Source organism: Salmo trutta, chromosome 20 (genome assembly GCF_901001165.1).
Source record: "Salmo trutta chromosome 20, fSalTru1.1, whole genome shotgun sequence".
NCBI classification, from domain to species: Eukaryota; Metazoa; Chordata; class Actinopteri; order Salmoniformes; family Salmonidae; genus Salmo; species Salmo trutta.
This window is the reverse complement of record NC_042976.1, coordinates 53,690,602-53,703,400: the sequence shown is the minus strand read 5'-3', so window position 1 is coordinate 53,703,400 and position 12,799 is coordinate 53,690,602. Positions and strand designations below refer to the sequence as shown.

The window sequence follows — 12,799 nt, the reverse complement described above, 5'->3', positions numbered from 1 at the left end:
TTCCGTGAATTGGGGGACACGGTCTGAGACAATGTCCTCTGGAAGGCCATAGTGTCGGAAGACCTGCTGGAACAAGGGGCAACGATTCGGGAGGGTAGTATGGTGGGTGCACTCAGGAATCGTGGAGATGGGACAGGGTATCGGCTTTGACGTTCTGCGAACGTCGGCGGTATGACAGCATGAAATTGAATCTGGATAAGAAAAGGGCCCACCTTGCTTGGTGCGGGTTCAGCCGCCACGCTGTCGGTATGTACTCCAGGTTCTGATGGTCGGTGAGGATGAGAAACAGGTCTGTGGCGCCAACTTCACCGCCAGGAGCTCCCAATCACCGATGTCATAGTTCCTTTCTGCGAGGTAGTATTCTGTAACAGAGACGCAGGGAGTCAGGAAGCAGGTGCAGTTGGTGAGTTTAATAGGAATGAACATGGCATGAATACAAAAACAGGAGTAGCATCTAAATATGAAAACAGGAAACAATACTACCTAATGGGTGATAAAAGGGAAGTCCGGGTGTGCCTTATGATGGTGCGCAGGTGTGCGAAATGATGGTTGCCAGGTGTGGATAATGATGGTTTGCCAGGACCGGTGGTTAGTAGAACGGCGACATTGAGAGCCGGAGCAGGTGAGCGGGAGTAGACGTGACACCCCCTTTCATACAAATATTTTCTGAATACTCTAAAATCTCAGGATATAAAATTTACTTGGAAAAAAACGAATTAATGGCAACAACAAAAAAGGATATCTATAACCAATTATGTAAAACATCACAGCACCATTGAAATATATATGACACATGGAAACGAATCGAGGGTGGTCTATGGTGATAGGTTGGACGGGCTAAGAGTGGCTGAGTGTTGGGATTAATGAGCTTATGTTTGGTCATGTATTATTGTTATGTGACTGCTTTTTATAAAAGTACTATGTATGTAAAATGTATATGTAGCAGAAAAGCTATTAAAAAAACAAAAAGGTATTTGTATATATATATATATATATGTATGTATGTATGTGTATATATATGTATGTATGTGTATATATATGTATGTATGTGTATATATATGTATGTATGTGTAAATATATATATATATATGTGTATATATATATATATATATATATATATATATATATATATATATATATATATATATTTCTTTTTCCTAATTGTCCTAATTCTATACTCTTTCTTAAATGTTGAACACGTGCTGGGAATGTACAGAATTATATATGCAAAGAGATAATAAATATATATATATAATCTGTTTGCATGTAAATAATGCTGTATATTCCTAAAATGCGTTCAACATTTATGAATGGGTATCGAAATAGGACACTAAAATATCAAATATATATAGTTCGAACCAGCCACAAAACCTTGCTCAGCTAAAGCCTAGGCATTACTTCGGGGAGCTAATGCAAGTCTTCATTTCTCATGCAAGGTTATTCATCACATATGAAGTCTGATTCCATGGCAGCTCTGTTATATGTCTGTGTTTGTGTACACATCGATGCGTGAATGTGATTATCCGACAGACATTTGGGGGTTAACTCAGCCAAGGATGCTCTCTCTCCTCTCACCAGAGTAGTTTTCGATGGGGTTCTGAGTGGAGACATGGCCACACATCCTGTTGCTGATGCCAGAAGTGGAGTGTAACAGAGATGTTTAGAGCATATTTGCTTTGCTTGCATTCCTCCATGTACTGCCTGCTAAAATAATAAAAGGCTGGGTTACTTCAGGTCGGCCTTGGCCAAGGGAGACGGAACATGCATTGTTGTCATTGGCTCCTTCTGAGGAGCCATCTTAAAGGTACAGTACAGTGTCTTAAAGGTAGAGTAGTTCGAGTACTAAGGAGCTGCCCATATTATTGAATGAGTGTACTTTGTGTCTGTGGGGTAGAGGTGTCTGTGGGGTAGAGGTTCAGATTCAGAATCACATAGGCAATACTTTCTTTATGCATTATATTACATTTCCACTTAGGACTTTAAAAGAAAAACAAGATTGAATGACTTTCAATAGCTTTCAATGCAGAAATTTCTGAGAAATGTCATTATAACATTGGTATCTGTACTCTAGTATTATTTGGTTCATGTTGTTTCATGTGCTATTCTAGAGACAGCGAAAGTAAGAAGCATTCAATTTCAAAGGGCTGTTTTAACATATAATGTCTCCTTAAGCAAATTGTCTCTCCAAGAACTGTAAGGTACATTATCATGTTCTTAGAAGACGTAAAGAACTGTGAGTGGGAAATTCAATCAGGTCATTCATTGTCACACATTATGCTCACGCACGCACACACACACCATGCACTCACACACACTGCACACTGAATGTACAGGTTCACTGTAAGTCACTTTGGACAAAAGTGTCTGCTGAACAACTAGGGCCGGGATCCAATGCGATCACTGGTGAAATGCATTGCAACTATTATACGCAGCATTTACCGTGAATGCAATCTCCACAAACGTGGGAACATTGCTTTTAAAAACCGCAAAACCTACTGTATAACCCGTGATCGGACTGAATCCCAGCCTAGGAAGCATTAGCTGGAAATCAGAGTCTGTGTGTGAAGGAGAGACCTGGGTCTTTGTCAGTATGCATGAAACAGAAGAAAATGTTTGTTTCTCTAGCAATTTGTCCACCTGTACTCAGCCACACTATCAATGATCCAGAAAATCACCTGTAACGATCTCCGCTGTTCCCCAGACCTCATGGGTCATAGTGGATTTGAAAAGTGTTTCAGTGTGTTGTTCTCTTCTTGCACTCTCTTTTCCCCAAAACAATGAAGAATCCCAAACCAACCTCTAGATAAAAACGTGTCCAGGGGAAGATTTTGCAGGCTAGAGAAACAACCCAATATTCAGATTACAAATACATATCTTATTTTACACTGCCCCCTCCTGAACACAATCATTGGATTGCCTGCCTATGGAGGTATAGGCAATGCTGACAAAGAATGTGATGCACAAACAGCTTACTGTGTAAGCACTAAAGCCTTGCTCTACAATTCTCTCTTTCTTCCCCCATACCTAGTGTGATTGATTATATGCTAACAGATTTGCTAACAGTGATGTTTGGTTACAGAGACAAGTCCCATCCATGTACGAACAGAATATTAAGACAAGTCAGCTGGATGAGTCATTGTGTCCTCAAACATGGATGATTGTTTATACAGTATGGATCGATATATTTGTTACATTGTGTTTTACTCCATGACTTGGTGATTAGCTTGAAACATTCCCAATAGCATTTTTGGCACATATATTGTAAATGGCTGTACTATTTTGCCTTCGTGCAATGCAATCATGATCATTATATACTAAGTTGAGAAGTAGTTAACAAAACGGACCATGAAATAAAATGCAAATCATAAATGACTGTTTTGAGATGTGATAGGACTCTGGTCAAAAGTAGTCCACTATGTACGAATAGGGTGCCATTTGGGACGCATCAATTTGTATGGTTGTGCCGATATCAAATCAAATCAAGCTTTATTTATACGGCACATTTCAGACATGGAAGGCAACGCTTCACAGGAAAAAACTAACAAAAACATAAGATAGAAATTAATCGGATCTCCATGGTTGTGTTATTGTGCTAAAGTTTTATGGGAACATAAATATGGTAATTATATGTCTATTGCACATTGATTAGTTGTAAACATACTGGAACACTCAGACAAGTGACGTCAGTGAACACAGTAGTTTCATACAAAAAAATGTGGCTTGTTTATTCAGAGAGTGCGGTGTGTGTTCATAGACGTGATTATTTCTTTGTGTACTGTATGTCGGTGTGTTTAAGTTTGTTTTTGTCAGCGCACATACAATACCTGTAATACCTGTAATATCTATTTGATTGTAAGCATGTGTATGTGTGTACAGTATTTGCTTGCGTATATTTCTATGTTTAGTGTGACTTTCTGTAATTTTATGCAGTTTACTATTCTGTTAGTCAGCACCTCTACCAACTTTTTGGGGGTGTGCGTCAGCTCCAGCTTTTTACTGTATTTGTGTGTCAAAGTCAAACTAAGATGCTTAGTCATGGTCAAACTCAGCGTCCTTCTTACACCTCCTCCCCCTCCCTCTCTTCCTCCACAGACTGCCCGAGAACAGGATGTTAATGCTTGACGGAATGCCTGCAGTCCAAGTCAAAGTCGAGCCCCTGGAATCGGAACAAGGGGTAAGAGAACGGTTTTCCAAACAATTGCTATTTTTCCTTCCTCCTTTTTTTTCTTTATCGACAATAGCCCTATAATCACTCCTGGGGGGAGGAAGAGATCGAGAGAGAGAGAGAGAGGAAGAGAAAGAGAGTTAGTGACAGAGGGAGGGAGTACAAGGGAAGAGAGTGCGGGGGCTCGGAGGAGTGGTTGTAGAGAGTGGTGGTGAGGAGGAGAGGAGAGGGCTTAAGCAGCTGCGGTCAGAATGCATAAAGGACTTACAGTGAGGTTGCTTTAGCTAGCAGGGAGTCCATGTTGGTAGGGGGGCAGAGTAACTGCTTCAGGGAGAGACACAAGGAAAACTCCCAAAACTAAGTATCGCTCTCTCTTGCTTCTCTGTCTCTCCTGCCCTCTCTTTCCCCCTCTTTCTCCGCCTCTCTCCAATTCAAAATCAAAACACACACACACACAGTCTCAGTCTCTCCCTATAAGTCTCTTTCTCTCCCTAACTCGCTGTATGCTGGAATCTGTCTCTCTCAGCCCTCTGCCTAAAGCCAACCAACTCTGTCTTTCTATCTATACAAACACTCACTATCATCCCTCCATCTCTCCCTCCATCTCTCTCACACGCCTACACACAGTCTCTCTCACCCTTCGTTCTCTCCCACTATCCCCCACTCTCCCCCTCAGACATACTTTCAGTTTCAATCCTCTCTCAGTTCAATTCAAGACTGGCATGAAATGTAAGGACATTTCTTCACATTTTGCAACAACTGCAACAAGAATTTTGTTTTAAGTATTTAACAATATGAGTCATAGTAGGATAAGAAGTGAAAAACGAAGAAAGCTCTTTCGCTCCCTCTCTCTCTCTTTGTCATGATTCTCTTAATACTCTTCCTGTAACATGATGCTCTTGCCCACCTGAGCATAGCTGCCCTCCAAACTGTGTCACCACAATTTGCACAAAAACTGACACTTTTCATGGGTGTTTTGTATGTTTCATCCTTTATTTTCCCCTTAATTTGCATAATTAGCTACCTTAGATGGGATGCATACTGTAGTGTAGTAAGTCAAGTGTAGGTCTTGTACCATTCCTCACTGCAAAGCTGCCAGTTATGACGTAATTGCAATTAGTTTTGGCCACTGCGTGAAGTCTCTGTACTGTAATAGGAGTCCAAAGATATGCTATATTATTGTTTTTGCCCAAACATAAGTGAAGTAATCTTTAGTCAAAAAATCATCAGCTAGAGACATGAAGTGGTCTTCTGCTGTGCAGAAGCTGTTGCTAGGTTACGATAGAGCTTTGTGTAGCTGTTACAGCTGTGTGTGTGCAGAGGAGTCCAGACAATGTTTTATTTTTAGTGATGGCTGTCACCATGATGAATAGTATATCAGTTATCAATAACTTGTTGATTCTAATGTGTTTTGTAATTGGAGATGTAATGTCTGACAGGGTGGGCTGATTTCTGAATTGGGGTCTTTCATTCCAATACAAGTGTCCAATTTGAATTGAATTAGAATTAAAGGAAATATAATTTATGCTGAGCAAAAATGTAAACAAGTAAAGTATTGGTCCAGTGTTTCATGAGCTGAAATAAAAGATCCCAGAAATTTCCTACATGCATATGTCTCTCAAATTTTGAGCACAAATTTGTTTACATCCCTGTTAGTGAGAATGTTTCCTTTGCCAAGATAATCCATCCACCTGACAAGTGTGGCATATCAATAAACTGATTAAACAGCATGATCATTACACAGGTGCACCTTGTGCTGGGGACAATAAAGGCCACTCTAAAATGTGCAGTTTTGTCACACATCACAATGACACAGATGTCTCAAGTTGAGGGAGAATGCAATTGGCATGCTGACTGCAGGAATGTCTACCAGTGCTGTTGCAAGAGAATTAAATGTTCATAAAATGTCTCTACCATAAGCCGTCGGAGACCAGCCACCCGGACAGCTGATGAAACTATGGGTTTGCACAACAAAAGTATTGTCAGAAACCGTCTCAGGGAAGCTCATCTGCATACTTGTGGTCCTCACTAGTGTTTTGACCTGACTGCAGTTCTGCGTCGTAAATGACTTCAGTGGGCGAATGCTCACCTTCGATGGCTGTCACGTTGGAGAAGTGTGCTCTTCACTGATGAATCCCGGTTTCAACTGCACAGGGCAGATGGCAGAGTGTGGGCGAGCGGTTTGCTGATGTCAACGTTGGCGGTGTGGTTATGGTATGGGCAGGCATAAGTTACAGACAACGAACACACTTGTATTTTATCAAAGGCAATTTGAATGCGCAGAGATACGATGACGAAATCATGAGGCCCATTGTCGTGCCATTCATCCGCCGCCATCATCTCATGTTTCAGCATGATAATGGATGGCCCCATGTCGCAAGGATCTGTACACAATTCCTGGAAGCTAAAAATGTCCCAGTTCTTCCATGACCTGCATACTAACGTGTCACCCACTGAGCATGTTTGTACGTGAATGTTGACGTGAATGTCAGCGTGTTCCAGTTCCTGCCAATATGCAGCAACTTCGCACAACCCTTGAAGAGGAGTGGGACAACATTCCACAGGCCACAATCAACATCTGGATAACGTGTGAAATCCTTGATAATGTATGTGATATCTCTGTTGTGTATCTGTGTATTTTCTGGTTGATTTAAATATTGACTGGCTTCATCAAGAAAAAGCTTCAAAATGTAACCAGTACCTACAACCTGGTTCAGGTCATCAGTCAACCTACCAGGGTAGTTAGAAACAGCACAGCATTTAAATCATCAACATGTATTGATCACATCTTTACTAACGCTGCAGAAATGTGCTTGAAAGCAGTATCCAGATCCATCAGATGTAGTGATCACAATATAGTAGGCATATCTAGGAAAACCAGAGTTCCAAAGGCTGGGCCTAATATAGTGTAAAAGAGGTCATACAATACCTTTTCTATTGATTCCTATGTTGTTGATGTAAAGAATATTTGTTGGGTCGTGGTGTGTAATGAAGAGCAAACAGACGTTACACTTGACACATTTATGAAATTGCTGTAAAAACATTTATATCCCTGTGGATTGATGAGGAATTTAAACATTTTATGGCTGAGAAGAATGAGGAAAAAGGAAATGGCATATAAGTCTGGCTGCACAATCGATTGGCAAACGTACTGCAAATTGAGAAATCATGTGACTAAACTGAATAAAAAGAAACTACACTGACATAAAGAATGATAGTAAAAAGCTTTGAAGCACCTTAAAATTTTGGGAAAAAAGGCAAACGCAGCTCCATCATTCATTGAATCAGATGGCTCATTCATTAAAACCTGTTACGGCTAGACGTTCCACTAGCGGAATCCCTCGACAACATCCGGTGAAATTGCAGAGCGCCAAATTCAAATTAAATTACAATAAATATTACACTTTCATGAAATCACAAGTGCAATACATCAAAATAAAACTTAACTCCTTGTTAACCCAGCCGCCATGTCAGATTTCAAAAAGGCTTTACGGCGAAAGCAAACCATGCGATTATCTGAGGACAACGCCCCATCATACAAATGCATGACAAACATATTTCAACCAGGGAGGTGCGACACGAAAGTCAGAAATCACGATATAATTCACCTTTGAAGATCTTCTTCTGTTGGCACTCCAAAATGTCCCAGAAACATCACAAATGGTCCTTTTGTTCAATTAATGCCTTCTTTATATCCCCAAAATGTCCATGTATTTGGCGCGTTTGATTCAGAAATACACCGCTTCCAACTCGCCCAACATGACTACAAATTATCTAATAAATTACCTGTAAACTTGGTCCAAACATTTCAAACAACTTTCCTAATCCAACCTTAGGTATCCAAAAACATAAATAATTGATCAAATTTAAGACGGAATATACTGTGTTCAATAGCGGATAAAATCAACATGGAGCGAGCTCCAGGTCGCGCACAACAAACAATAGAGTCCACTTGGCTTGACACTCACAACGAACAGCCGTACTTCTTCTTTTCTCAAAAGAAAAACATCAACCAATTTCTAAAGACTGTTGACATATAGTGGAAGCCATAGGAACTGCAACCAAGTGCCTCATAAATATAGTTTCCCATAGAAAACGAATTGAAAACACAGTAACCTCAATTTCTTTTTCCTGGATGGCTTGTCCTCGGGGTTTCGACTGCCAAATAAGTTCTGTTATACTCACAGACATTATTTTAACAGTTTTAGAAACGTTAGAGTGTTTTCCATCCAAATATACCAATTATATGCATATCCTAGCTTCTGGACCTGAGTAACAGTCAGTTTACTTTGGGCACGCTTTTCATCCGGACGTGAAAATAGTGCCCCCTGGCCGAAGAGGTTAAAAGTTAATTTGTGGATTGTCTTTAATTCTTTATGCGTTTGTGCCAATCAGTTGTGTTGTGACAAGGTATCGGGGTATACAGAAGATAGCCCTATTTGATAAAAGACCAAGTCCATATTATGGCAAGAACAGCTCAAATAAGCAAAGACAAACGACAGTCCATCATTAATTTAAGACAAGAAGGTGAGTCAATATGGAACAATATAATATGAAAGTTTCTTCAAGTGCAGTCGCAAAAACCATCAAGCGCTATGATGAAACTGGCTCTCATGAGGACCACCACATGAATGGAAGACCTAGAGTTACCTCTGCTGCAGAGTTTAAGTTCATTAGAGTTACCAGCCTCAGAAATTGTAGCCCAAATAAATGCTTCACAAAGTTCAAGTAACAGACACATTTCAACATCAGGAGACCACGTGAATCAGGCCTTCATAGTCAAAATGCTGCAAAGAAACCACTACTAAAGGACAACAATAATAAAAAGAGACTTGCTTGGGCCATCAAAAACGAGCAATGGACATTAGACCGGTGGAAATTTGTGCTCTGGTCTGGAGTCCAAATTGGAGATTTTTGGTACCAACCGCCAAGTGTTTGTGAGATGTGGTGTGGGTGAACACATGTTCTCCGCATGTGTATTTCCCACCGTTGTCACGACTTCCGCCGAAGTCGACCCCTCTCCTTGTTCGGGCGGCGTTCGGTGGTCGACGTCACCGGCTTACTAGTCACCACCGATCTATGTTTCCCTGTTCGTTTTGTTTTGTCTTAATTATACACACCTGGTTTCAATTCCCTGATTATGTTCCTTATTTAACCCTCTGGCTTCCCTTTCTGCTTTGTCCGTGATTGTTCATGTTCAGTGGTTGTTGGAGGTGTTTCTCCCAACCCTGTTGTTTTGCTGTGGGAGTATTTTTGATTGTGGTTTTTTGAGTAAACACGTTTGTTTGCACTTATCCCTGTGTCCTGCACCTGACTCCGCTACTTCTCCAAACGAAAGCGTTACAACCGTAAAGTGTGGAAGAGGTGTTATGGTACTTTGCTGGTGACACTGTCTGTGATATATTTAGAATTCAAGGCACACTTAACCAGCATGGCTACCATAGCATTCTGCAGTGAAACGCCATCCCATCTGGTTTGTGGGACAATCATTTGTTTTCAACAGGACAATGACCCAACACACCTCCAGGCTGTATAAGTGCTAATTTACCAAGAAGGAGAGTGATGGAGTGCTGCATCAGATGACCTGGCCTCCACAATCACCTGACCTCAACCAAATTGAGATGGTTTGGGATGAGTTGGACTGCAGAGTGAAAGAAAAGCAGCCAACAAGTGCTCAGCATATGTGGGAACTGCTTCAAGACTGTTGGATAAGAAAATAAGCTGGTTGAGAGAGCTGTCATTAAGGCAAAGGGTGGCTATTTGAATAGCAGACTATGATCAATAATGTCAAAAGCCACAGTGAAGTCTAATGAAACATCCCCCACAATCGTTTTATTATCAATGTCTCTTAGCCAACCATCAGTCATTTGTTCAAGTGCTGTGCTTTTTGAATGTGCTGAAAGTCTGGTCAAACACAATTTTTTCCAAAACTTTACTAAGGGTTGGTAACAGGCTGATTGGTTGGCTATTTGAGCCAGTAAAGGGGGCTTTACTATTATTAGGTAGCAGAATGACTTTTGCTTCCCTCCAGGCCTGAGGGCACACACTTTCTAATAGGCTTAAATTGAAGATATGGCAAATATGAGTGATAATATCATCCGCCATTATCTTCAGTAATTTTCCGTCCAAGTTTTCAGACTCCGGTGGCTTGTCATTGTTGACAGACAAAAATAATTGTTTCTCATCTTCCACACTCACTTTACAGAATTCAAAATTACAATTCTTGTCTTTCATAATTTGGTCAGATATACTTGGATGTGTAATGCAGTGTTTGTTGCTGGCATGTCAAGCCAAAGTTTGCTACTCTTGCCAATTAAAAAATCATAAAAGTACTTGGCAATATAATTCGTATTTTTAAGAAGGCACACCTGTTAATTGAAATGCATTCCAGGTGCCTACCTCGTGAAGCTGTTTGAGAGAATGCCAAGATTGTGCAAAGCTGTCATCAAGGCAAAGGGTGACTATTTGAAGAATCTCAAATATAACATATATTTTGATTTGATTAACAGTTTTTTGGTTACTGCATGATTCCATATGTGTTATTTCATTGTTAAGATGTCTTCACTATTAATATACAATGTAGAAAATAGTAAAAATAAAGAAAAACACTGGAATGAGTAGGTGGAATCTCAGAACATATTCCAGTCTGGGTTATCAAAACAGTCCTGTAGCTTAGCATCTGCTTCATCTGACCACTTTTTTATTGATCTAGTCACTGGTGCTTCCTGCTTTAATTGTTGCTTGTAAGCAGGAATCAGGAGCATAGAATTATGGTCAGATTTGCCTAATGGAAGGTGAGGGAGAGCTTTGTATGCATCTCTGTGTGTGGAGTAAAGGTGGTCAAGAGTTTCTTTCCTCTGATTGCACATTTATCCTGCTGATCAAAATTTGGTCAAACGGATTTAAGTTTCCCTACATTAAAGTCCCCGGCTACTAGGAGCGCCGCCTCTGAGTGAGCGTTTTCTTGTTTGCTTGTGGTGGAATACAGCTCATTTATTGCTGTCTTAGTGCCAGCCTCTGACTGTGGTGGTATGTAGACAGCTATGAAAAATACAGATGAAAACTTTCTAGGTAGATAGTGTGGTCTACAGCTTATCATGAGATACTCTACCTCAGGCGAGCAATAGCTCAAGACTTCCTTTGATTTGATTTGTGTTCTAAAACTTTTGCCTGGTAATGTATGTGTTATGGCTTTACACCCCTGCTATATTGTGGATAAAGAGTTACCTGTCTAACAGAACACAGAGGGTGTTCTTTAATGGAAGCCTCTCCAACATAATCCAGGTAGAATCAGGAATTCTCCAGGGCAGCTGTCAAGGCCCCTTACTTTTTCAATCTTTACAAATGACATGCCAGTGTGTAAAAACAGTGTGTCTTTGTATGCAGATGACTCAACACTATACATGACAGCTACTACAGCAACTTAAATGACTGCAACACTTAACAAAGAGCTGCAGTTACTTTCAGAATGGGTGGCAAGGAATAAGTTAATCCTAAATATTTTAAAAACTTGTATTTGGACAAATCATTCACTAAACCCAAGCCTCAGAAAGCTTAAATTCTTGTTAATCTAACTGCACTGTCCAATTTACCGTAGCTATTACAGTGAAATAATATCATGCTATTGTTTGAGGAGAGTGCACAGTTATGAACTTGAAAATGTATCAATACACCAATTAGGCACATTTGGGCAGTCTTGATACAAGATTTTAACAGAAATGCAATGGTTTGTTGGATCAGTCTAAAACACTGCTGCCATCTAGTGGCCAAAATCTAAATTGCGTCTGGGCTGGAATAATACATGTTTTTTTTTTTTTCCTAAATAATCTGAGTATGTTATATAACTCCCTATAGCAAAGGCTATTAGGTGTAAGACAATGGGCTAGGGCTTGATTGGGGACTGAGCATAGCTTTCCTATATGCAGCATCTCATTAGTCTGAAGTGAGTACTCATCTTCTTTCCACCATCTGCACTGACATTAGAAGGTGAAAGCACATTCCTGGTAGTTGTGCGCCATATTTCTTCACCTGTGCTGTGTTGTCAGATATGTGCAGATAAAGGAGATAAGATAATAAAAGGAAAGGAAGCAACTTTAGACTATTGAGACTCATAGTGTCTGACCCTGACAAAAAGGTGAAATTACATTCCTGGTAGTCAGTATTGCTTTTATGTATGCTGTTCTTTCAGATCAGTAAAGATAAAGATCTATTGAAATGCACCCCTTGTGTCTGACCCTGACAGAGAGACAAAAGAGAAGGAAAAAGGGAAAAGCTTTAGCAGTAAGTGACATCAAGGTCTTTATAGTCATTGTCTATGGTGGAGTGTCTGAGTGCAAAAGTGTATTTGTTCTCCTAGTTAATAGGTTGTGATTGAAGCTGTTATCCATATGTCTAGTGATGTCAGTATTGTTAGTCAGAGGCAGGATGTGAACAGCCCACACTGGCTTTGAAGTGTTCCAATATGTGATATATCGCCCTATCAGATTAAACATCCCATTTAACACACAAACACACACTAGGGATGAGACAAATGGAGAGAAAAATCGTAACATTTAAACTGTAATTTTTGGAAACAATAGGAAGAAATCATACAATTCCATGTTAATTCACAATGCAGCTGCACTGCTGCCAGCA

General features: G+C 40.2%; 1 protein-coding gene across 1 annotated transcript in view; it reads left to right on the top strand.

Moving 5' to 3' along the window:
- Positions 1-12,799, top strand: part of LOC115156240 (Krueppel-like factor 12) — a 187,399-nt gene that overhangs the window by 88,471 nt on the left and 86,129 nt on the right. Inside the window, exon 12 of the mRNA XM_029703679.1 lies at positions 4,093-4,174. Coding sequence (XP_029559539.1) covers positions 4,093-4,174 — 82 coding nt within the window. The remainder of the gene's footprint in view (positions 1-4,092; positions 4,175-12,799) is intronic.